At 47.9% G+C, this 24,131-nt stretch overlaps 8 protein-coding genes across 8 annotated transcripts; 3 read left to right on the top strand and 5 right to left on the bottom strand.

Annotated features, from left to right (window-relative positions):
- The first annotated feature begins 283 nt into the window (after positions 1 to 283).
- Positions 284 to 1,139, top strand: BC939DRAFT_529839 (uncharacterized protein). The gene is made up of 2 exons (XM_051561533.1): positions 284 to 870; positions 990 to 1,139. The coding sequence occupies exon 1, from the start codon at positions 474 to 476 to the stop codon at positions 738 to 740; it is 267 nt and encodes an 88-aa protein (XP_051411141.1). The 5' UTR covers positions 284 to 473; the 3' UTR covers positions 741 to 870; positions 990 to 1,139.
- BC939DRAFT_504172 (uncharacterized protein) lies at positions 805 to 1,139 on the top strand (the record flags this gene model as incomplete). The annotated part of the gene is made up of 2 exons (XM_051560490.1): positions 805 to 870; positions 990 to 1,139. 2 exons carry the CDS (start codon positions 805 to 807, stop codon positions 1,137 to 1,139), a joined length of 216 nt encoding a protein of 71 aa, XP_051411142.1.
- Positions 1,140 to 4,693: 3,554 nt separating this feature from the next.
- Positions 4,694 to 5,793, bottom strand: BC939DRAFT_200238 (uncharacterized protein). Its single transcript, XM_051550604.1, has 3 exons — positions 5,705 to 5,793; positions 5,361 to 5,476; positions 4,694 to 5,199 (listed from the first exon to the last, which is right to left on the bottom strand). Exons 1-3 carry the CDS (start codon positions 5,709 to 5,711, stop codon positions 4,786 to 4,788), a joined length of 537 nt encoding a protein of 178 aa, XP_051411140.1. The 5' UTR covers positions 5,712 to 5,793; the 3' UTR covers positions 4,694 to 4,785.
- BC939DRAFT_200214 (uncharacterized protein) lies at positions 5,558 to 6,657 on the bottom strand. The gene has a single exon (XM_051550603.1). It carries the CDS (start codon positions 6,476 to 6,478, stop codon positions 5,876 to 5,878), a length of 603 nt encoding a protein of 200 aa, XP_051411139.1. The 5' UTR covers positions 6,479 to 6,657; the 3' UTR covers positions 5,558 to 5,875.
- A 2,016-nt stretch (positions 6,658 to 8,673) lies between these two features.
- Positions 8,674 to 9,631, bottom strand: BC939DRAFT_200180 (uncharacterized protein). Its single transcript, XM_051550602.1, has 2 exons — positions 9,114 to 9,631; positions 8,674 to 9,006 (listed from the first exon to the last, which is right to left on the bottom strand). The coding sequence occupies exons 1-2, from the start codon at positions 9,480 to 9,482 to the stop codon at positions 8,836 to 8,838; spliced, it is 540 nt and encodes a 179-aa protein (XP_051411138.1). The 5' UTR covers positions 9,483 to 9,631; the 3' UTR covers positions 8,674 to 8,835.
- Positions 9,632 to 12,712: 3,081 nt separating this feature from the next.
- Positions 12,713 to 15,445, bottom strand: BC939DRAFT_454944 (WD40-repeat-containing domain protein). The gene is made up of 4 exons (XM_051556131.1): positions 15,073 to 15,445; positions 14,435 to 14,942; positions 13,115 to 14,307; positions 12,713 to 13,019 (listed from the first exon to the last, which is right to left on the bottom strand). The coding sequence occupies exons 1-4, from the start codon at positions 15,337 to 15,339 to the stop codon at positions 12,939 to 12,941; spliced, it is 2,049 nt and encodes a 682-aa protein (XP_051411137.1). The 5' UTR covers positions 15,340 to 15,445; the 3' UTR covers positions 12,713 to 12,938.
- A 96-nt stretch (positions 15,446 to 15,541) lies between these two features.
- On the top strand, positions 15,542 to 17,003 carry BC939DRAFT_454943 (Tho complex subunit 7-domain-containing protein). The gene is made up of 3 exons (XM_051556130.1): positions 15,542 to 15,610; positions 15,737 to 15,842; positions 15,942 to 17,003. The coding sequence occupies exons 1-3, from the start codon at positions 15,598 to 15,600 to the stop codon at positions 16,825 to 16,827; spliced, it is 1,005 nt and encodes a 334-aa protein (XP_051411136.1). The 5' UTR covers positions 15,542 to 15,597; the 3' UTR covers positions 16,828 to 17,003.
- Positions 17,004 to 21,447: 4,444 nt separating this feature from the next.
- BC939DRAFT_454931 (concanavalin A-like lectin/glucanase domain-containing protein) lies at positions 21,448 to 24,020 on the bottom strand. Its single transcript, XM_051556129.1, has 2 exons — positions 22,679 to 24,020; positions 21,448 to 21,906 (listed from the first exon to the last, which is right to left on the bottom strand). Exons 1-2 carry the CDS (start codon positions 23,592 to 23,594, stop codon positions 21,557 to 21,559), a joined length of 1,266 nt encoding a protein of 421 aa, XP_051411135.1. The 5' UTR covers positions 23,595 to 24,020; the 3' UTR covers positions 21,448 to 21,556.
- Between the last annotated feature and the right edge of the window lie 111 nt (positions 24,021 to 24,131).

The following is a 24,131-nucleotide window of genomic DNA, read 5'->3' as shown; positions in this document are numbered from 1 at the left end:
CAAAACACAACAGAGCATCAAAGAGACAGCGTCCTTATCCTGTCTCCGCCCTTTCTCATGTCCTCTCCTTCGCTTTCACCTCAGCAGAAAAACAATAAACATTTTGATAGCGCATGCTCTGCCCGACGTATCCAATGGACCCTCCATTCTAGAACCCCAGGAGACCAGCAGCAATAGTATCAATGGCACCAGCCATAACGGAGGAATCCATTTCCTCCATTCATTGGACGCTATTGGCACCGGCAGGCGCAAAAATAAAGCCAAAGACAGGGGCGACTGGGACGGCTTCCGCTCCTTCTTCCGCTCCCCGTCGAGACCACCCTCTCCAACACCCAGCGCCGAATGTTTCCACAATCAGTCCTCTGGGAGTCACACACAGAAAACTCCCTTTGACAGCTACAGAAACCCCAATCCAACGTAGTCATCCGTCTCCGCCAACGTCATTCCTCGAGTACACCCTAAATACTCGTCCAATGGCACCCTGCAAAAATGGTTCGAACTATGGAAGCGCCTGTAACTCAGCAGTAGCCCTAGGAGCAGCAACATGCGGCTGTATCAACATCGACCAGTGTCTCGCCCATTCGGTTCGGATTCTAGCAGAAGACGGTCGACAGAGCTTTACTCACGCTCGTCTTCCTTGGCCAGTTTCAGCGTCAGCAACGGCAGCAGCTACAACAAAGTGGATACTCAAGCAGCAGATGTCTATTCCCAACCACATTGCCTTACTAGATTCAGCCTAAAAAGCGGACAGAATCCTACATGAGCGTAACGGAAGATTCCCACGGGCGAACAAAATCGACCTAGATGTATTCGAAGCGTCTTGAATTGTCGCAAGAGTTGGCCGAACTCCAGGCTAGCATAGCGAGTCCTGTAAAAAAAAAAAAAAAAAAAAAAAGACCCATCATACAGCATCGCCTTCACCAGCCCCAATGGTACAGTCTTCTGTGTATCCGCCACTAGAATGCACACCTATTTTGTGTGTTGATCAGGATCTATGGCGTTTGCTCGAGCGCTATCTCCTCGTCATCCGGATTAATGGGCAATCCCTGGAGGCCCTCAGTCGACCATCCACTACTGTCGTTGCCACCGCCTTCATCATCATCTCTGCACAGTTTTATGATGCTCTCAGATCTGGATGAAGCTTCCATACAGGAATATTCGTTTGATCGGAAACATGGTAGTGATGGTGGTGGCTCTCAAAGACAGCTGCCTCCCTTTCAATCGGCAAAAGAGTTGCAAGGAAGATGTCCTCACGGTACATCCTCTTCCCTGCTTGCCAATTTTGTCCGCCCCTAACTAAGGGACATAAAGCGCTGACGACACCACTTAAGTATAATGCTGCAACAAACAGTTGATAGAACTGACTTGGCGGGGCTCGTTGGCATCAAAGATGATCCCAAGAATGGCCAATGACCTCTTTCTTCAGCTGCGGGCAAGTGCTGGAAGTCGTAGGGATACAGTTGGTGGTGCGCGTGTATGACTCTTTGAGGATTCATTCTCTCTTAGCTTACTTCTCATGAAAGTTTGCGAAGGGGTCGCAGAGAGTGTTCCCAAGAACATTCACATGTACCGCCCAACTGCTCAAATCAACTGCTAGTGAGGTCTTGGACGCAATGACGTATGGTGAAAGATCATGTATACCCATGATGTTCGCGTTGGTGGGAAGACTCTCTCAAGGTGGGTGCTGTCAGGCGCTTCCGGCAGTAGTCTAAAGCTGAGTCTCTTCTCGATGCATGGATTCTTTCACCGACACCACTATCATTTTTTACTTCGCCCAGTTGACTTTCTCTTTGCTGAGGCCTTTCACAATTGGTTAGCGTTAAGCCTGTTTATTCATGATTGACTCATATCCTTCGCCGCTATCCTACCTCTGCCCTCTCTATTCTGCTAACTTGTTCGACTGTAAATTGTAAATTTTTATCTCCCTCGAATCTATCTAAAGCGAATATAGCCAGCTTTGGCATAGAGTCCTCGACAATAAGTAACGCGCCATATATGTTTTCAAATTGATTGAATGATTTCCGTATTGGGACGTATGAGATATGGAGGTATGAGACTACTCACTGTCCCTAGTAGAGGTCGCTCTTCGCGACGTCGTAGCGAGCGAGTAGGAGTTCCATTGAGGCGAAGGTGCAGGTACCTGTCGGGAGATGCAGCTATAACTCGAAGTGGCAAGCTGTTGGGCGGGCTGTTTGCGGCAACAGCTCCGCTTGGAGGGGACTCAATATCACTTGAAGGAGACGCGACATCACTGAGATATTGAAAAGGGCCGTCACCTGGCACGGACAGGAAGTCAGTTGGGGACTCCACAGGGCTGGTGTCTTGGTCAGTGTCAGTACCAACGCCAGTAGGCATAGCACCAGGTGTAATGAACGGGTTCTCTATTGAGTAGATAGTCGCAGTGAGTCTGTTGATGATGATGCTCTTCTTGCAATGTGCCCGTGGCTTCCGTTGCGCCCTCGGCATGCATGTGTAACCCTCACAATTGAGTGGAGAAATGGTATTGCTTGAAAATACGGGATGGCATGCCTTTTAGACGGGTCACCTCTCTGATGAATTGAAATTTTTATTTTAAAAAATATGTGGCGCGTTACTTATTGTCGAGGACTCTAGGCTTAAACTTTGAGTGCACTATTGCTGGTCCTTTGTTTTGTGTCGCGGACTTCACAAGAAATAAATCTTCTGCCGCCATATTTCTGACTCCAATCTGTCGCTTTGATGTAGGGTTTGGGGTTTGAACAGCCTGGAAATCATGTGAATCATTTGCTTCATTCTGGTCGCTGCTGTACTGGTCTTGAGGTTCTATACTTGCTGGACTTGTTGTATCAATCTCCTTGTCCCATTTTATGAGAATGTCGGCAAGTTCTCCCCCAAGTTGCTCGCCCAAAGGCGTCCAAGTGATAATTGACTTGATTTATTTTAGTCCAGCTACTTGTCCATACTTTTGGTCGAGGTCCTCCATCATGCCAGTGCCATAACGCTTCCCTCCGTATAGAAATCACAACGTGGTCTGTAGTCCCGTTTATGTACCATTGACCTCCATTGTCGTATTTTTCCTTGACAACTTCTTTCTGTTGATATGTTCGCGTCGGGGCCCGAATCCTTGATGCGTGCCCAGGCAGAACCTCCTTGAAGGTAACAACAGACAGCGGTTGAGGTGTTCCTGTGGATGGTAAAGATGGCAGCGGTTCCAGTTAGGCTGATTCTTGCTGTCGAATACTTCATTGAAGACTTTCCTGCGACACTCGTAGCGGCGATATATCGGGCGAGGTCTGGGCCAGTGTATATCGTCTTAGGAGAAGGTGGTGGCACAAATAAAATGCCGGTACCTTGGAGTTGCGGATCGCGAGCTACTTGGCCAAGACTGTCAAGGATCAAGACCGAACCGAGGCAGGGAAAGATGAGTGCAAGGACTAAAGGAGCAAGAGCAGGTACGAAGGCAGGTAGGCAGTTTATTGCAGACTGTAGGATAAAGGACCGAAAGCACCAGCTATTTGTGTTGGAGCTCCAGAGGTCTAGAACGTATAGCAGAGAAGCCGGAGTAACAGTGATGAGGGTTGCCAGAAAGATCTAGCAGGGAATCAGATTGCAGACCAAATTCATGATACCACTGGAGATAGTGAATCTAACACAATCCTAGCCCATGCGCTCGGAGGCAAGGAGTTCTAGAACGTCTTAGAGCGGAAGGAAGTTGACAGACCACCAGGGTACACGGAGAAGGAGCAAGAGGTGTTGGGTTGACGCAATGGTGTTGCTTTGTCGGGGCAATGGCCAATTGGGAGAGGTCAGAAAACAGCCACGCATTACCAGAGCTCGAAGAGCCAGATTGACGCGACCCTTTTTCTCCAACTTGACTCGAATACAGTTCCAGGGCGAATTCATGACAAAGGATTTGAACAAGAGACAAAATGCTAATTGAACATCTGGATTGAACAACGCAGATGACATCGTTAATGTTGCATCCCATCCCAGCCGCCTCGGTAGATAGCAGATGAGAACCTCGTTCCGCAAGAATCATGCCATGGTTTCCGACTTGCAATCTTGGGATAAGAGAGCATGATAGACGGCAATCTTGCTCTTTTCGACAGAGGGTACCAGGGATTGTAGATGTTCGGCGGCAGCTGTGGTCTCTTTCCGGCTTTCGAAACAAAATTGAGGTGCTTGAGTTTCTCTTTTTGCTGAAGGTGTCGCACCTTGAATCTGATATTGGTGCGGTTGTTCCCAATGAAATGAAGACCCTTCTTGACATCCCCAAGAGTTGCAGGCAGAAGAGTGGCCAATACAGCAACAAATGCAATTCCTCGAAGGACCTTCGAACGCAGTTCTCCAATGCAGTCATACTCTGTTCTGAACTCCTTGCCTCAAGCGCTGACACAATGAGCCTCATCTACGAATACTGCCTGCAGTCACTGTTTCCACTCGTGCCTAGGCCAGAACTGTGTCAAGCTACCGCTCTCAAAGATGATCTCAGGCGTCATGAAAACAGCCTTATACGTGGCGCCAGCCAATTGATCGAGTATATTGGGACCATTACTTGCGTCGCTATCGAGAGTGATACTGCTGGTACCCATATCCAGGGGCTTCTGATGTTTCTCCTCCATTAGCACCTTCAGTGCAGAGATGACGACAATGACGCGGTCGCTCCAGAGTACCAAGGGAAGGAAGTAATCGAGAGTCTTGCCCCAGCTGCATCCCGCGATAAGAACACTGCCTTCGCCTCAACCGATGTTCTCGATTGCCTTGAGTATTTCTTTAAGAGTGACACCGAATGCGTCTTGGCATTGCTTAGAGGTGTTCTTTTGGGGGATAGCATATTAATAAGTAGTAGCGGGTTAGGAAAAAGGGAAAAGAAGGGCAGAGAGGCGTGAAGAGGCGGAGAGAGAACAGTGCAGAGAGAGTAACACAGAGAGAATAGAGGAGAGGAGAAGAGAGGTGCAGGAACCTGGAGAGAGGAGGTGAAGATGAAGATCCATGCAACGATGCAACCATGGGCCACCTTCCTTCAAATGCAAGATTGACTCGCGATTTAAACTTAAGAACCCTCCATTCTAGAAACAGCGTACATCCTCTTTTGATCCATAAAAGGGCCTCAAATCCTGCTCCTGGCGCGACGTCCAACAGCTGACTTAGCTCGAGGCAAACTCTTGACAATCTTGATGAATATTCACCTATAAAGCAAACACTGCTGACGCAAAGGGGCTGGAACGACCGAGGACGTGGATGAACAGAAGTCCTGGATTTCAAATGCAGTTTGCACGGTCCGCTGAGTCCTTCCATGCGCTTCCAGCGCGACTTTTCTCTTTCACTGCCATCCCTCAGCGCCATCCAAAAATTAATGATGCTCGCTCTTGTTTGCTTACTGATGGCCTGCGAGGAGGATCGATAGCAATAGGACAGTATAGGACAGCAACAATAGCTTGCGAGAGAGGAGGACCTTGGATACAAAAAAAGGGTGTGTGCAATGGGCATTGGCGGGCTGCCAGTTGTAAATAAGTGGAGTAAACGGCGTAGAGACGGGTGCAGTGAGAGAGAAAAGAGGAAGCCAGCAAGTGAGAGAAACAGAAAGCAATTGAGCGCTCCTTTTTCAGCTTCTCACCTGCCCCGACCCAAGCACTTTATCTCTTTATCTTCATCAGTCATTCCCACTCATCCCGCGAGCCGATCCTTGTCTATCCACCAACAGCCTCTGGTGCCCCGGTCTTACTGTGCATATTCACATTTTTTTTCTTCACGACACGTTGCACGCACTAAGTCCTTGGTCTTTTCGCACACTAGCCAACTACGTCTTCGAGGCTGCTTGGTGCTCGGTGCTAAAGCGCTGTTGTTTGGGGCGGCAATTTTATGTGTGTGCGATCTGACTATGGCTGGTGGGCGACTAGTGCGATTCGAGTGGGATAAATGTGACCTCACCATCTAGATCGCCGTTTGATAGTACTTTGGGTGTGACGGTGGTGATTAGTTGCTCGGTGATGATATTGCCGGCTAGTGTGGTGCGGATGTAGCCCGTGAGTATATGCCACTTGGTAGTCTGTGCGACGTATCCAGTAATGCCGATCGGGACATGGAATCCGTAGGTGGCCTTATCAGTGCCGCCAGATTCTACCCACTCGAATGGAGCGCTCGATCGTACTATGTCCTGGAGATGAGGTGGTAGTTCGATGCTCCATGTGGTGTTGCGATAGATGTTGTCGGACTCGATCAATGTGGGCCCGGTGACGATGGCTGATGATCTCTCCCATCCACTAGTGGCTATGGTGCTGCTTATCACGTCGAATGCATAGCGGTATCCGAGTGGTATCTGTGCACTATAGCATGTAGCAGCAAGTGCCAGTACAGCACCGAATGTTTTGAGTATCATTGAGGCGGATAGAACCTTTGAAGACTCTAAAATTTTCAGTGTGTGGCAATTTTGGAAAATCAAATTAGAGGTTGAGATGCGCCGAATGCTCAGAGTTGAGAGCAGTGAATTGGTTGTCATGAGAGTCTTCAAAGGTTTTAATTGGTCGGCTAACACTCCATCGCCTCGCACAGCAGAGAGAGAGAGGTTGAGATGCGCAGACTTGAGAGCAGTGAATTGGTTGTAGTGACAGTCTTTAAAAGCTTTAATTGGTCGGCCAAAACTTCTTCGCCTCGTGCTAACACCGTCCGTTTTGAAGAGATCGACTAATACCACTTAGTACCCCATCCCTGTAGTCAACAGCGATGAGGTCAAATCTCAATGCGGAAAAGGAAAGCAAAAAAAGAGTGACCAGCGCATTTAAACCGAAAGCAAATCTATCGGGTGCTACCCCCCATTACAATGGCTCATTCTTCTCATTAACGAAGAGCCAGAGCTATGGGATTGACAAAGCACATCCCTCATGTGACAGATGAGAGGGTCCTCTCCAAGAAGCGTGGCTGTTCACCACATCACCTACTAACCAAGGTGATTGTCTCTCTCAGAGTTGATTCCATCCCTATAACCACTAGCGATGGGTATCCCGTCGTTCTGTCTATACGGGAGACTGCGTGTATATAAAAGACGATACCTTCAATTTTCACCAACTGTTCTACATGCAATAACTCTTCGTGTTCTTACCTGAGTAATGTCGGCAAAAAATAATGAAAAGGATGAAAGAAAGCAGTATACCGTATCGTTTTGGATGTTAATCACAGGTGTTCGTTATATTCCTTAAGTATCAAGTCTTTTCTTTTTGGAAGTTGTGAGTCTCTGCGCAGGAAATCCATCGTCTCCCCATACTCTTTCCTTGCCGTTTTCGTTTTTTGGTATTGCGCCCCACGCGCCTGATTCGTGGACCTGGTTCGAGTGTGTTGCTGCTGCGTGCCTTCCTCGTAGGCTCACTCCTAATCTCTGCGTTTGATTGTTTACACTGCATCATTTCAAGCTCTAGCTCCCATTCCTGCATCTCATCTCTTGCCTTCATTCCTCCTTCATCCCTGCCGAACAGCATTACTCGCCATTTCATCCCATTTGTAGTCGAGCTGCCCCAATAAATATCTTTTATTTTCTCTCTACAGGACTCTAAAAGCTCGTTGCTCAAGGTTTGACCATTCGCGTTCGGCTTCAAATACAAAACAGCATCCTGAAGGATAACACGCCGCAAACGAACAAGTAGCTTAAGGAACCCGATGCGGTCGACCAGTGCGCTATTGACCAGCTTGGTTGACAGGTTCTTGCTCGAGATCGTTTGCTCGGCAGGGACAAAATGGGTGTCGCTCTCTGTACTGACATCTGGGTCCGCTCCCAACATCTCCTTGTCGCATTCTTCGATACAGGACGGCGTCTTCCACGATAGTTCCTCGTCATTCACAAAGGTATCCTCAATCCACGGAAAGATAAGGCGCTGGAGCTGTAATGGCGGCGTCACTAGATCGCGCTCAATAAAGTACGGATCGTCTTTCCTGAAATGAGTCATGTACAATGCTCCGATTGTAGGCAATTTGGAGGCATAATAAGACTCCATCTAGCCCATACTCCAGCGACCGAGGTAATAGATGTAGTCAAGGTTCAAGCCGAGGTGGTATGCCTCTGACTCCCAGTATGACGTCCGGCATGGGTGGCTTTGAGAGAGTACACTGGGCAGGCGTGCATGGCCTGTACAGCGATATCATTCTGGGCTTGGTTTGTAATGACCTTTGTTCGGTTATTGAGAATCTCCTGTAGAGTTTCGACCAACCTGAGGACTCGGATAGAATGCCAATCATCCGCACCAGAGAAGTTAGGAATGGGCTCGTTCTCTACCTGGGGAAAATTAATAGCATGGAATGGTCAGAACGAATTGGCAACATGGCGCAGAGCTTGAAATAAAGCATGGCATTTACTGGACTGATACAATCGGAAAACGCTCAAGCATGTACTATCCAAATGCGGCAACTGAACAGCGAACAAAATTCCGGTGGCAATATACTACTGTGTACATGTTGACGCCGCGCTGGTTAGTCTTTCCTCTTAATAGAGAGAAGACAATCCCTAAAGCCAGGGCCGATCCAGGGATGTTATGTCGCGTTTGAACGCTAAAGACGCCAGACAGCATCAGATTGCACATATCCTCGTCACCCAGCAGCATATGGTGCCGTGCCAGTATGTTCAAATGCTCGCGAATGTGCGGAAACCGTGCTTGATCGTATATGGGTTTACCCACCCTCCTGGGCACCAGAAGCTTCCACCATGTGAATGAAGCCATCTGGATAAACTGCTTCGCTTTATACGGGTCGCGTACAAAGCAGGCGCTTGTACGCGTCTTGCCTTTTGTTGTTTTCGTATAGACCAAGTTTTCGGCATATTGCCTGATGGTGTTCTGCAATACAAGGTTCTTTCGAGGGTTAGGAGTCAGGTTATAATATGCCAGATAGTCTCCACTGGTATTTCCACAAGAAAATGAGGGCCTTCATGTAGTTCTCTGTTGTTGAAAGGCTAGGTGGGACGTAGATCGTATTGCGACCATTCTTGTCCAGCTGTGCGTTCTGGACGACTATATGAAAGCACATAGAATGGAGCATCGAGAACTAGAGCGAATGAAAGGACGATAAATAAACATCCAAACGGCAAACTGCAAACGACACGGATATATAACAATATATAATAGTATATAATACACAGAGGGTTGATCTACCTTGTGATGCTCCTTCAACTCTGGAAACCCTGGTGATGTGCCTGGAAGCGGCAACGGCAATAGCACCGGTTGTGGGTCCCACAATGTCGTTGTCATCGTCGTCGTCATCATTTCTATCGTCGTTATCGCCACTATCGTTATTGTTGTTATTATCGTTGTTGTTGTTGTGGTGGTGGTCGTCGTCGCCGCTACCGCTATCCATGACTGACACTGGCGAGGTGACTTCCAGGGCCTACGTGATTGCCCACTCTGTCGCATTCGCGTTCGACGGTGACGTAGACGGTTCCCAGGGCGGAAGCGGCATTCGCTATACATTTGACGAATTCGACGATAACACGCCAACTTGCCTAATGTAACCGACGTCCGCATTAACGTGCCTCGCCACCTCCTTATTGAACACGTAGTTTATCAAGAAGTCCGTTATTCGCTCAGAATCCACTTCGTAGTCCGTCTTGCTCTTGTCCCCACACAAACTTTTGCGATATCTCTAGCCAGGAAACATAGAACATATTGATCGTCATTATCACCATCGCTGGAGTTGACATTGCTAATACTGCTATTACTGCTACCACTACTACTGCTGCTATTACTGCTACTACTGCTATTACTGCTACTACTTGGTAATTTTCAACGTAAAGGTGTTTGAACTACGACGACGCCACTTTCGCATGAGAATGAACAACACTACAGAGTCATGGTTACTTGTCTTGAAGCGCTCGATATGTGACCTGTATGTCTCCATTGCTTTCAGTATAGAATTAGGCGTCCTGAAAATACTCTTCAGAATGGACTTCGCCGTTTATCCTCTTGTCTCTGTGGTCTGTTCAACCGTCATGTCTGACGGAAGGATTCCTTGCTGAAGGATAAGGATTTTTAGGTTGTCGAAAAGAGTTGAGGTAAGCGAGGCAAGAGCAGAACTAGGTCGCGACGGGCAGTGGGCTGTAGCGATGAAGATACTCCTTGGCGCCGTTGCGAAGACGTTGGTAGCTTTCTACCCTGTGTAGTTGTCCGTGCAGTTATAGCGGTCGAAGCGATGGTCGGAGCCGAGGGTCCATCTTGCTCTTTCGCCGGTGCTGCTGATGGTGGGGGCGCTGCTGCTGATAGAACCTTGTTTGACAGACAACGCCGCCCCTTTGGGCGCCCCTGCTGAGAATATGGCTGCATATCTGAAGGGAGTTGAACCTGAAAGACCATCTGCGGTAGCTCCTGTTGCTCTAGCTCCTGTGATGCCAGTCTTTTGCTGGTATTATGAGGCATGACTGACGGGCGAGTGTGCCTAAAAACTGGTGCAGGGCTTGTTGGATGGTTGGATTAGTTGGTTGATGTTTGGAGAAAAAGTGTGTACAGGCATGGGAAGAAGCAAAGAAATCAAGTCCAGACAGGCCAATATGCATATATGGTCAAGTGGACGAGACATGGCGATGTCCGGGGGTGTCTCACAGGTTTCTGCAGAAAAATTATACGTACAACATCAGCCACAGGGAATTGGCCCTTCGACGCGTTCAGGGATAGTGCATTCAAAGTTTAAGCCTAGGCCAAAGCTGGCTATATTCACTTTAGATAGGTTCAATAAATGGCCACTAACCTATCAAAAGAATTTATGATACGTTCATTGCTCCATGTTGCTGTACTTTTTGCATTTCTCAATAGTGTCCCCCCATGAAGACAGGAATGTTTCTTTAAGGAATTTTGAGAATATGCTATTCACCTTGCAGTGGGCAGAAAGCATTGTTTCTTCGCCATTATAATCGGTAGCTGATGTTCGAGGATCTGTAGATTTGTAGGTATAAGTTTCTTGATGGTTGTCGTGGTGAAAGTGTGAGAAGGTGAGTGGGATTCTATTGATGGCTAAGTGAATCTATCTCAAGCGAATATAGCCAGCTTTGGCCTAGGCTTAAACTTTGAGTGCACTATCGCTGGTCCTTTGTTTTATGTCGTGGACTCTAGCACCAAATTCGCCTTCCATTAAGGCCATGGAATCCTTTAATAAAGGGTACAGCTCGAATCGCCTGGCCGCTGTTGAGTACGCATAGCATTTTGCAGAGGTAGAGAAATGATTCATGACGTGGAGTAGGACCAGATCCGCTTTTTCCTCCTTAGTCTTGTTGCTATACTCTTATATATTTCTACTAGCGGGCGTTAATCTCTACTAACTGTACTCTCCGGGTATGAAAGTATGGCCTCACTCTCTTTCTCACGGATTCTTCAAGGGGTAATGCTTGTAGGCGGTTCCTGCCTGCTGAAGACCTAAACTTTGAATAACAACCGCTATTGATTTTGAGAGCGTAATTAGCCCAAAAGCTATCTTCATGGTGCTCTTCGAAAGCCTTGTACGCCTCGCGGAACCTATCTTGTCGTTCTTGTCGAATCAGGTCAGAGGTGATATCCGACGATGCCTGTTTAACCGACCGCCGCGTAAAGAGGCCGAACGATCGATAAAGCTGGTAAAAAGGACATACCTTTGCCTGACTTTTCATGAGAACCATTAGATACGTAAATCTGACATCTGACGTGCACATGAAAGGCGTGGCGGAATGAAAAAAAAAAAAAAAAAAAAAAAAAAAAAAAAGCTGTGCTCGTTCGAGCGGTATGTAGTCTAAACGGAAAGGCACGTGAATCGCGCCATGTTGTTCTGACCCCCTCTCTCCGAAAAGAGGCGAGCCATGGTTCCTATGGATTGGATATGGATCGATTGTCACGAGAGGGTCACAGTCGGCCAAGAGATGAAGGATGTCTTTAAGAGACAGAGGAGTCAGGGATTCAGGAGCGACATAATAACAAAACGGATGGATCACGATTTGCTCTTCACCAAAGTTCTGGAGCCAAATGGCTTTAATAAATACACACTTGGAGATAGAGGTGCGGTTGTCATCCCCATCCCGACAATAATGCCTTAGACTAAATCTTAGATCCGCCCACTGTCCCTCTTTAACGCCACCCAATCATGGCTGCTTGAATTCTCAGGGTAAGTGCAAGTAGTTCAATACAGTCATTAAGTAGCCCCGCTTCTTTTGCTCTAGCAGATGCATGAGGGCTTTGCCGAATGGGAGGTGTTTACGACTATAGTGGTCTTCAGACTATGGTTCTTCGCAGTATTTGCACTCTTGAACGCCATATGATCATCCGCTTGATACTGATGCCCCTCAGAGAACTTTTGGGAATGAGATATCCCCTTCTTGCTCTGCCTAGAGTTCACGCCAGCTAGTGTTGACATGCGGTGACTCGGACAACGTAAAGAGCTCTAGTGGCATTCAGGGCCTTCCATGAACACTAAGGGGATAGGCTTTAGGCTGACCGCGCTCCCAAAGTCAACAACGAGGTGACCATCAAGAGAGCGGCAGTAACCGCGTACGCCCAGTACACTTCAAATGCTGATCGATACATTTGCAACTCCTTACCAAGCGTTGGAGAACGAAGGTCTGCGATGAATACAGAGATGCTAGCCAGAACATACTTATGCTGGTGTATGGAACAGTCAAGAATGCATTCCCCTCTACTGCAGGAGAGCTAAAGGCTTTTTCACAAGTACAAAGTGGAGTGCCTTGTTTCTGCAAGGTAAATAAGTCTCTACAAGCTCGTTCTTCATGTACCACAAGGCAACCCTGCATGCTTTTTAATAATTTCAGTGCAAACATATAATGCGGATAAAAACAATGCTTATTTACTGTGAAGATTACATGCGCTAAAGTGAATGTTTGTGTGTTTGCGTGTGGATGCGTGCGTGTGCTCGTGCTCGTGAATGCGTGGTTCTGTGTATCGAGCGTTAATGAACCGTTTTCTATCAAAGATAACGCAGAACCAAGAGAACAAAAACGAAATATCGCTTTATTCCTCGTCCTCAGACTCGTCGTCTTCATCGTCGTCCGACATTTCAGACTCGAGTTCCTCCTCGTCCGTATCTCCAATCTACGAATATAAAAAATCAGAATAAAGAACATGTTAGTATGGCTCCAAGAAATCATGTTCGGCCTATACAAAGATATTGACTCTCAAGGCCTTACCTCCTCCTCATCAAATGCGTCCGCCTCACCAACGAGGTCATCATCTTCATCATCATCTTCCATATCGAGATCCAGTTCCTCATCATCATCGTCATCCTCGTCCTCCACGTACACTGTTGTTGCTTCATTCGTCGTATCCTCAGCCTCGTATTGCCGTCTCATCTCGATCTGGCTCATCACCAAATCAAGGCGTCCATGCAGGTTCAACAGCTTCTGGAACACCGACACGCGTGAGTCCAGGGTTTGGTAAAAGTTAGACAGCTTCTTGATCAGGTCTGGGACAGTCATCAGGTATGCAGTGTGAATCAGCAGCACAGCCTTGATCCATTCCAACAGTGCCTCTCCACGGTTGGGCTTCTGCTGAAACTTGTGTATGACTTGCGTCAAGAATGGGACGACATATGCCGTAGGAAGACGACGAACTGTGTTCCTGATTACCTCCACGTTGTTAAAGGTCAAGCAGGCTTCCAGGAGCTGAAGATCATTTGAATGCAGTGCCTGGATAAGCATTTGTTGCAAAGAGTTAGCCTTGGGCGTTGGGTACCTGTTTTTGCTACCCTCTGACTGTTTTGATTTCTTGCCCGTCGAGTTTGTTGCTGATTCATCCACGACCAGATCCTGGAGTTTCTCCTCCATTGTACGTCCCTCGAGTTCCTCAGCATCCTCGTCAATATCCTTCTCATCGTCGTTCTCTCCACTCATGCCTGGTGTTGGCAATGCGAAATCCGCTGCACCGACCACCGTTACTGCGCTCTCGTCGTATGCCTTCTTGGTTGCCTTCAAATTGCTGACTGCCTGTGCTGATTCGTCCATCAGGAAGCCAGTGACAGGTGCGCGGGTCATGATCAACTCTTTCTCCTTTAATGATCCGTCCTCGTTCTGGAAATCGATCTTCTCAAAAACTGGCTTGATGGTCGATCCGCGGGCGAGGATCATCTGTCCCTGAGGGGCGAAGACTCCTGCCAGCAAAGGAATCACGGATCTGTCGCCACGGGACGACTCTACCTTGACTAGGCAGTCGCAGGCGCGTGTTGTGTAGCGTTTCTTCTTGTTGGCCTTAGCGCTGCTGCTCGATGTACCGCTGACGCTCTGTGCGTTCTGCCAAATACCGGCAGTACCCTCTTCTGAAATGGCCAGGATAGTGTTGTTCGGTGAGATGTCAACATGGGAGACTGTATTATCCAGAGTCAAGGCTAAAATAGGGTTTGACAATAAAAAGGGATAAATAAGTTGAACAACATACAGCATATAGAAATGCAGTTCGTCATAGATCGCTCTGCCATGGCATGGAGATGTAGTGCGGCAAACTCATCTCCTCACCTGTGATGTTTCCTTCTTGCTGGTTATCGCGAGTACAGTCCCAGAGGTTGATGAATCGATCCTGTTCGGCTGTGGAGGCAACGAATTTATCATTGATAGAGAAGACAACGTTCGTGATAGCGCTGGCATGTCCTGTAAAGTTCTTGATCGTCTCCTGTGACTCGAGATCCCAGAGCTTCATGCTGTGTCCTGCAGTCAAGATCATGGTCTCTTCGTGGTTGAGCTGGATCTTCTTGACAGCCTTGGTATCGGCATGGAATTTGCTCATCTCGACCCCCTGCATGATATCCCACTCGCAGATCAAACCATCCTCGCCTGCAGAGTAGCCACGGGTGCCACTCTTGGAGAAGCAAAAGTCATTGACTCTCCCGGTGTGCGATCCAGAGAGCTGGTAAAGGATGCGGCCGTGCGCCAGGGAATAGACCGAGATTTGTCCATTGGTGTGGCCGAGAGCGAGCACTGGGCTGTTGCTACCTTCTAGAGATGATCTCCTCTTCTTCTTTGCTGCCTATTTCATTAACGTCCAGGAATTCCACCGCGAGATCTGGTTAGAAATGCAACTGCACTACGATAGGTCAACTGGAGAACATTTCCAGAACATCAAGATAGCAGATCCAGTCAATCAAAGATAGACGTACTCCGTTGGCTCCAGTCTCCGAGATAGCACCCCAGCGGATACAGGTCCACTTGCCGTCGCCCTCCTTTTGTTCATAATCATTCTTAATGGTTCCAGTAGCGGTATCGAAAATGCGGAGACGGTAGTGATCAGCACCAGGTGTGACAATGCAGTAGTTGCTGCCGCCGTCCATGGGGGAGAATGAGGAGTGGATAATAAGGGCGCTTGAGACATGGTCGGGATTCTGCAATGTGCCGAAGCTCGTCTTTGTGGGAGTCGCTTTCACCATTGTGTGGATATGTTGTGCTTGATGAAGGTTAGGCTAGGAAGGAAACAGAGAGGGTGGGCAAGTTGGGGGATAGAGAGAGGACTCTTTGAACGAAGAAAAAAGGCCTGGCTCCACAAAAAAAAAAAAAACTCCCTTCATAAACACAAGCCACGAATATACAATTGGTACTCGCACGTGCTGTGTGCCTGCTCAACCTGCTCCCATCACCACGAAACAAGAGGGATCACTTCTCCTCACCAGCATCGCCATCGCTCAACAATGGATCAGGAAGGTACGTTCTTCAACATCGGCATCGCGGAAAGCTGGGAACTTTGATGCGCGTGACTTTAGGACGATACCACTTGGCTGCTTTGTTCATCCGCTAACATGTGCCTTCACCTCTCAACTGTCGCGGTAGAACTTATCAAGACACGACTCAGCATCAACGAAAGACCATTAAAGAGGCTGACAGCTCGCTTTTACAAATGGGCAACATCATTATCATCTGGCACAGAAGAAGACATGTAAGGGCAGCAAACCCAGGATTGAAACAAAGGAAGTTATATCTCGACAATTAACCACCAACTCTACGCGGTATTCTATTGTTATATACCCGCTCTTAGTGAAAATGGTCTTCAATCCCTACTTCTCGAAATTTCACAGTTCCAGCTGGGGCTTTCCAAAACCAAACTCATCACCGACATGGCTGAGCGGGAGCGCCTTCACTATGACCAGGACCAACGCCAGATCGAGGAGAACATCTCCAAATCAGAAGAGGAACTTCAGGTCCTTGCCTACAAACTTGAGGAAGTCAAACAAGAACGTGCCAACAAGATCAAATACGATGAATTGGCTACGGAGGTTTCAAAATTTCCGAGCAGGGAGTCGAGTGAGCAGAGCATCGCGAATTTGCAGGCAGAGATTCTAGAACTGGAGCAACAAGCAGTGAGACAGAGCGAAACTATGGAGCTCAGGAAAAAGCAGTTCTTTACGGCATTGCAATGTCTCCAGAATATTCAAGAGTCAATTGAGGAGGATCAGCGTGAGGAAGCCAAGAGGTTATTCCACACAAGGACACATCACGAGGAAGATGACGATGAAGAGGGAGGATTCGTGGAGGCCATGGAAGTTGTTGTTACTGGCACCGAATCGGCCCAGGCAGCTATAGACGTGAATGAGATGGAACAAATGTCATCACAGGAAGGGCAGTGTATGACGAGTGACAAAAGAGGCGGATCTACGATGGCGAGCCCTGCGCTGAGCGCATCACATACCCCAGGAGGAGGTGATGAAGACATACCAGGAGAAGGGGACGAAGGAGTGATGCTCGTAATGAATCTTCAGCACAGCACGTCGAACGACTCCTTGCGACCGACACCCGTAGGGACGCCCGGAAGAGCCCATCATCCATCCTCAACACCGCCTTCACGGTCTCTCACAGCTACACCCAACCCTGCGGACATAGCCATGAATATGGACGCCTTTCTTGCAGACGATAAGGATCGATAATTTAGGCTAAATATAAAGTCTTTATTGGATTGAATGCCTATAGATAGGGGCTGTATATTAGTGAGGCCAATATCACGGTTCTCTGGAATGTTGTAGACACAGGGCGCAGCACTTGTTAACATCATAGCATACCAAAACTTTTGCAATGACAACAATGGTAAGACTTTCAGTATCGACCATTACATTCCACGCCAATTGACTCATTGCTTACGTTTGCGGATGTATCATATATACACTATAATGATTACTTGTGGGGGTCCTCACAACAAGAACTCACGAAACCGGCGGTTACTCAATAACCCCATCTTGTACGCGAAGGACTTGTCCTTATCTAAGCATGGCTCATAATCGCTGCCACTGACATGCACAAGGCGTAATAGCTGTGCTGCGGTTCCCTCTCTTGTCTCGTGTCTAGTTACTATAACCGCTTAATAAGGGCTGGAGCAAAATGTGAGTCCGCCCACACTTTAGCAAAAACATGACCCGAAAAATGATCTAGCCATTTATTATTGGACTTGTATTTAAGGAATAGCCTGCCTGTTGAGGTCCCTGGCGTTCATGCGACAGCTCCTGTCGAAATCGTAATCTCCCGTACCTACTCTTAAGAGACATGGCATCCAAGGAATGCCCCTTGCATGCCAGGAAATTGGATACTATTGTAGACATTATCATCAACACAAGACACCAATTGTTTACCCTTCAAAGCAGTGAGAAAAAGACGTCAAGGGCTGCTGTCTTCGCTTCTATAGACAATGCCTCTTTAGTCCCTATGAGGAGTTATGAACGGACTTGGATTCCGAGACAAATACAGACGCTTCAGGCGCACCGTAAAAAGACTGAAGCGCGAGGCCATCCAATCAAACCACGCTTAAGATAAGATCTCAGACGACGGTAATATTACGCCCTAGCGTCCGTATAGCGCTGAATATCCACCTGCGACATGCTTGCTTGGATCCCTTTGCGGCTATGCCGAACAGGTAATGGTACTATGTCTATTGGAGCCTCCTCTTGCAGCTCTGTTCTTTATGGCCTCATTCCTAATATTGTTTTGATGGCCAAGGCTGGGTATAATGAAAATTTCCTCTTGAGCTCGACTACGAACAAGGCCTTAATCTGCTCACAGGGCCCAGTACGCCTCCTTAGGAAAGGTTTTCAGATCCTCTCGGCCTGATTTTCAGTATTCGTAATGGAGTGTCCATGTGTTAGTGTCAGTGTGAGTACCGATACCAGCGTGTGTCTATGAATGCCATTGTGTCGGTAGCTGCCAAGTCGGAGGATGGGAATGAAGCCTGGGAGGAGAAAAGAAAGTATGTCTATATAGCAGCATCCGGCTTTCTTAAGAGGCTGACTGACGGGGCAAGCGAGTGTCATATGCCGCTCAAAGGCCTTTTTACAAGAGACACGAGAATCGTGATCATTTGCGAACCGTCGTAGGCCTGGCGGCCACGTCCGCTCTCTCAGCCAAAGCCTGAGCGAAAGTCTTTATAACGACCATTAACCGATTCACGGGTGATGGATCGTCAGGTTCGTTCGCGCACAAGATCAAACAAGAGATAGCAACAGAGCTTCTTTAGCAGTGCGTTGCAGAGAGGACGACAAATAAAGAGATGGTTGGATATATCTATAAAATAGAGGGCCTAATCTGAGCAAATTATGGGAACAAGGCCACTCTACTGGCTTTATCCGGGTGCAGGGAATTCATGTGGGAGCAAGGTATCCGCGCCTTTCCAATGTTGGTACAGATGGTTTGATTTGGTAGGAGACATTTCGTGCGTTATCGAGAGGCCTTTAATAAGGACGGGTTTAAAAAGGAGCCTTGAGAAAAGAACCTTGTCTCTTTTTTGATTCTTGATCGATACAGGTACTGTTCTTGAAGACGCCCATAGACAACCATTCGTAGCAACATAATGCATCTAATACAGTCTATTTTGGTTCTTGATCAATATAATGTTTTTGCATGCAACAGCTATAATACTATTGTCAAAATGTAATAAATATCCCTCCGATGTTCGTTTTCGTCTTGCCATAACCTTCACTTCGCTTTAGGGATCCCATGACATCGTTTTTAAATGTTGAGGGCCTGAAGGTAATTCCAGCCCTTGTCGACTAGGTGTGATAGCGGTGCTGGCGACATTTGAATAGGGAGTAGCCCAAGATAAAAGCGTGAGTCGAGCTTATCGGGCTTGTTGGCCTTGGGCTTGCAGGAATTTCAGGAGTTTCGTATGCCATCCGTGGCCAGGGATAAAAGTTATATTTTGCATTGTAGCATGGTAGCATGGTTCTGTAGGGCGAGTAGGAATGTTTGTTTCGGCAAGCCTGATATGTTCTTGGGTGTGCTAGCTTGTTCGCGTCATTCTTCAGCTCTGGGTTGTCTTGTTTCGCGTTTCTGTTGTGCAGCAATCGGCCCAAAATTTTCGAAAATTTGTTGGCAAAGGGCAAGGAACATTTACTTTGACAAGTTGCTAGAATCTAGTTCTACACTCTTTTTTTCGATTTGCCGTATTTTCACTATGGCAAATGCGGTATTTCACTGAATTAAAATATATGCTCGTAGGTATTCAATCGATACATCAGATATACTTTATATCCTCGCAGAGTTTGCCTTATATCTTCATCAGCAATAGTATATTCTCACACACACTCTTCTCTCATCCGCTTTCTCACGTCCCATTCTCACCTCTTTATCCAAGATGCCAAAGCATAGAACAACCAGTTCTGGCACCAACCCCCGCTCACAACGCTTGCCCCTCACCGACATCACCCTTAAGGGTAGTGGAAACAATGCCTCTTCTGCTAGTGCAAGTGAGGACGCGCCAACTCTCTTGCACCGTGCACTGCTTGCAGAAGCACGAGCTGGCTCATCTCTAAAAAGTCAACCTTCGCAGGCGACTGACCTCCGTAAATATCGAGGAAAAGGGTTTCCTCTTCGGTATCGTATGGAGCTCGTGGAGATTTATCGCCACCTCCGGCAGAAGAAGGGTGTTAGAGTGACGCCCACCAACTTTCATTCATTTGTACAAGCAGATATCCATCGAGATTCGATTAAGCAATAGGACGAGGATTACGACAAGATCAAGTACGATGTGTTCCATGGTCGAGGCAATAAATGCAAGCTTTCTGACGATCAATCCATGCTGGTACGATACTTGATTGATCAGGCTGTTTATGACTGGCTGATCGAAGTGCGAAAGGATAGTGGTATTATCAGTGGTCGTCAACTCCAGGCTGCAGCTGAAACCATTTTCCATGTGCTTGTCGATGATATTGCTCCTGAAAGCATGTCACTTGGTCGTACCATGTCCTTCACAGCATCATGGCTCTCTCGGATGAAGGAAGAATACTGCGTCGCAAGTTTCAATCTCAAAGGCGAGGCGGGCGCTGTCGACATGCAAGCAATCGAACCAAGGATGGCCGAGATCCGCAAGATCTGCTCCGAATACAACCCTGAAGATATCTACAATTGCGACGAGACAGGGATGTATCTGCTGGAGGTGCCCGCCCGCTCCTATAGCACCCCAGAGCTCAAAAGGGGTGCCAAGGCTACAAGAGGAACTGGCTCTCGGGTGTCAGTTCTCTTTTGTATCAATGCCACTGGTTCTTCACTTGCACGAAAAGTAAATATACCGGCGTTGAGGCCGCTCGTTATTGGTAAGTATATATATAAACTCGCTGCACCACATAAACAAGATCTGTAATTTCATTCCTATGTTTCGCTCTGTTTTGATACTTTAGGCGAGCATCTTGCTCGAGGCATTGAGCAATGCAAGCAAGTCCCCATTACCTCGATAAGGCATGCAAAGGGATACATGACCCAGCAGCTCTTTGAGGGGTGGCTTCATCTTCTCGACACCAGTCTCTCTGCACCAAGTCTTCTTCTCTTCGACTCCTGTGGAGCACACAGCGGCATTGGCAACATCGACCCGTTGACAAGGCAGAAGTGGACACGCCTTCGTCTTGAACGTCTTCCAGCAAACTTGAAATCTGTCACCCAACCATTGGATGCTGGCGTTATTAGCGTTTTCAAGCGACAATACGTCGAGATGCTCACCAACCAGGCGATTGTAAAGAAATATGCCCATGGAGCGAAAGTCACCAACGGCGAGGCGTAGAGTTTAATCCCATATGCATGGTCGCAAGTGAAGGCTTCAACACTACGACAATGTTTTCGCACCACGAAGGTTCTTCCTAGGATGATGGCTGACAATCTCGAGGAGAGATCGGCAGGTGTGCAAGAGCGACAACCCATATATCCACCAGTCGCAGAGACAGCCAAACAACAAACGAAGCGACACTTCTTCGTTTTATTGCATCGGCCTTGGACGGAGAAAGGTTCAACTTTAACCTTGAAAAGAACCAGAAGGATGCGCAGGATCTGGGAGAGGAGATAAGAAAGGCGGTGCGCGAGAAGTTGGCCATGAGAGAAGCTCTATTTACGCCACGAGAACGAGAACGGAGTTCCTCCATCGATTCCGACGATTACAGCCTGTTCAAGGTCACATTCGGAGCAGAGAGCTTGGTGATGAAGGTGGAGACTTGGCTTGCAAGCGACGACCCAAAGGCTCGAGCGACCGCACGATTTGTTATCCGTAATTCCATGCAAAATTAAAAATCGATTGAATACCCACGAGTATATATTTTAATTCAGTGAAATACCGCATTTGCCATAGTGAAAATACGGCAAATCGAAAAAAAGAGTGTAGGCTGTGGGACAACAAATACGGTTAGACACCTATGTAAAGAACGCGGTTGCGACCGCAGCAAAGACGGCAACCACAGCATTTCCACCCATATAGGCAACAAGACCCGGGGCCGCATTCCTCCAATTGCCGCTGCCACCGTTGCCATTGCTACCTCCGTTGCCAGTGCTACCACTGGAGCCGTCGTCATTCACACCTCCGTTCTTTCCGCTACCACCATTGGTGCCATTTTCCATCTGCTGCAGGTACTTGGAGCCTGGCCAAGGCTCCGTTGAGTTGTCGGGATATTGAGGCGCGATCTTGACCCAGTCGACCAACATCTGGTACTCGCGTTGATCATTGGGTTCGTACGATGTGTTGCGGCCAGCCCAGTCAGCGGTGCCTATATCATGTATTAAAAGAAGTGCAGATTGTTAGGAACAAAGAATCTGACACAGAGGATGACGATGGCCCTGAAAATAGAATTGACACTGTGCCCATGTCTTTCTCCTGTGTCAGTTGGTATAGAGTGTTGGAAGGCCGCCAAATGCAGGAACAAAGTTGAAAGACGAGACATTATTCGCATTGCCGAGTAAATTTTACGCCCAAGACAGCCACGAAAGCATAGAGTGCAGATTGGCCAGAGAATGGAACGCGTGGAGGGGATGCAGCGATAATCCAAGCGCTCTCAACTGAAAAAGAACAAGGGCGGGTTTGGCTCAAAAATAGAAATCAGTCGGACCAAGGTACAGAATTAAGGTGCTGCACGACGCCCTCAGCGGCAACCCTTATTCCCCTCGTCGATCGCGTAAAATAGTATGTTTTGGCGTAAACGAGACGATAGGAAAGCATGGAAGCACAGGAAAAAGAATAGCCAACTAACGAGACAGGCGCCAGGTTGCTAATTATGCTCTGGATTATTTCTGTCCCTTTCCTGGACGCCTGTCCATAAATGTTACAAGAACATCTGGAAACACCCTTGTCTCGCGCCCATTTTCTCAGTTGCTGGTCGGCCATGAATAAATCGGTTTTTCTGTCCAATTGTGGATCGGCATAAGGAATTCATATTGTAACTCAAAACGCAAGCAAGCGGGGAATGAAAATAAAAACGTGCGTATAGCTACGCCATAGGTAATTCCCAGGAGGCCCATTTGATTTTTGAGTTTTCGTCTTACCTGGTTCTCCATAGCCTCCATCCCAAAGACCAAAGGCGACTCTCATGGGGGTATCAGGGTACTTTCCGGCGGAATCGGCAGCTGTGGCCGTGCGCTTGAGGTCTCCGTCAAAGTACCACTTCATCTCGGTCTCAGTCCACTCAAGTCTGTAGATGTGATAATCGGCACTGGTATCGAGTCCGACGTCGATGTACATACCGTTCGTGTAATCAACAGCGTGATCAGGCTGAACTTTATAGTAAAAGTTGGTCTGCACATCCGAGAAGTTCTTGCCGACGACCTCAAAGTCGATCTCGTCGCCAGAGATAGGTGAAATCAGGATAAAGGAGGAGACGGGTCCAGGGGCATTGGATGCAGTCTTGAGACGCGCTTCAATCGCGCCGTATTTCATCCAGCGTGTTGAATGAACAGTGGCGCCGATACCGCCGCCAGTCTCGGGGTGTTTCTCGATTCGGTTGAGCTTCAAAAGCAGCTTGTCATCGTCCGTAATTATTGCGTGAGGCAGGGTGCCAGGAGATCGGTCAATGACCCAGTCTGCGGTGCTGGGGAAGCCGTTGTAGTCCTTGACGGCGACCATTTTGGACTTGTCCTTGAAGTCATCCTGGACGCTGACAGCCATGGGCAAGGGCCAGCATGAATCTGGAGCAAAAGAACCAGAGGATTGGCACGCCTCTGCACAGAAGGAAGGGTCTGATCCACAGTAGCCAGCGCCACTGCAGCAGGGAGCATTCTGAGGACAGTTGCCGCCAAAGGGCGAGTTTTTGCAGCCAGTTGTATCACTGGCGAGAACTATCCTCGATCGGCTTAAGGCGAAATCGGGGTTGACGAGTGATTCGGGGAAGGATTGTGGTGCTTGCTGTGCTGTCGCAACGGTAGTCGATAGGACCAGGATGGCGAGCGCAGAGAGGGATCGCATGTTGGGGTGGGCGTCAGAATGAGTATGTGCGTAATTGTGGAAGAAGAAGAGTTTAGGAGGTGGCTGCAAAAGGTCGTTTCAAAGGTCGTCGATGATGATATGACGATGGGATGAGGCGAGGTGTGGAATGGTAGTGGAAACCGAGTGTCTGTGCGTGCAAATGAAGTTAGGATTCGGCCGTTAGGTGGAGGATATACCGTTGTGAGTAGTGAACAATTACGTCAGGAAATAACGACGGGGCGCGAGGAGAAAGTAAAAGAACAAAGGATAGGAAAAAGGCGATGTTATAAGGGAAGCACAAGCGGATTAAACTGTTGCCCTGCTCCCTGATAGCCAGTTAGATTCCACCGACCCCTGGGACATTTACCGGGATGCATCGTTAAGTCAAACCTGCCTTCATTATTCTGAAATATAATTCCAAGACCGTTTAGAATCATCGGCCCGTACCTGAAAATGAAAAATGGAGGTTTCGCATTCTGTACCCATTCGTCCGTCCGGAAGGTCCTTCCTATTCTCTTTCCCCTTGGTTCTTGGGTC

This window comes from Gamsiella multidivaricata (genome assembly GCF_025024155.1).
Source record: "Gamsiella multidivaricata strain RSA 2152 chromosome Unknown BC939scaffold_42, whole genome shotgun sequence".
NCBI lineage: Eukaryota > Fungi > Mortierellomycota > Mortierellomycetes > Mortierellales > Mortierellaceae > Gamsiella > Gamsiella multidivaricata.
This window is presented reverse-complemented; position numbering and strand designations above follow the sequence as displayed.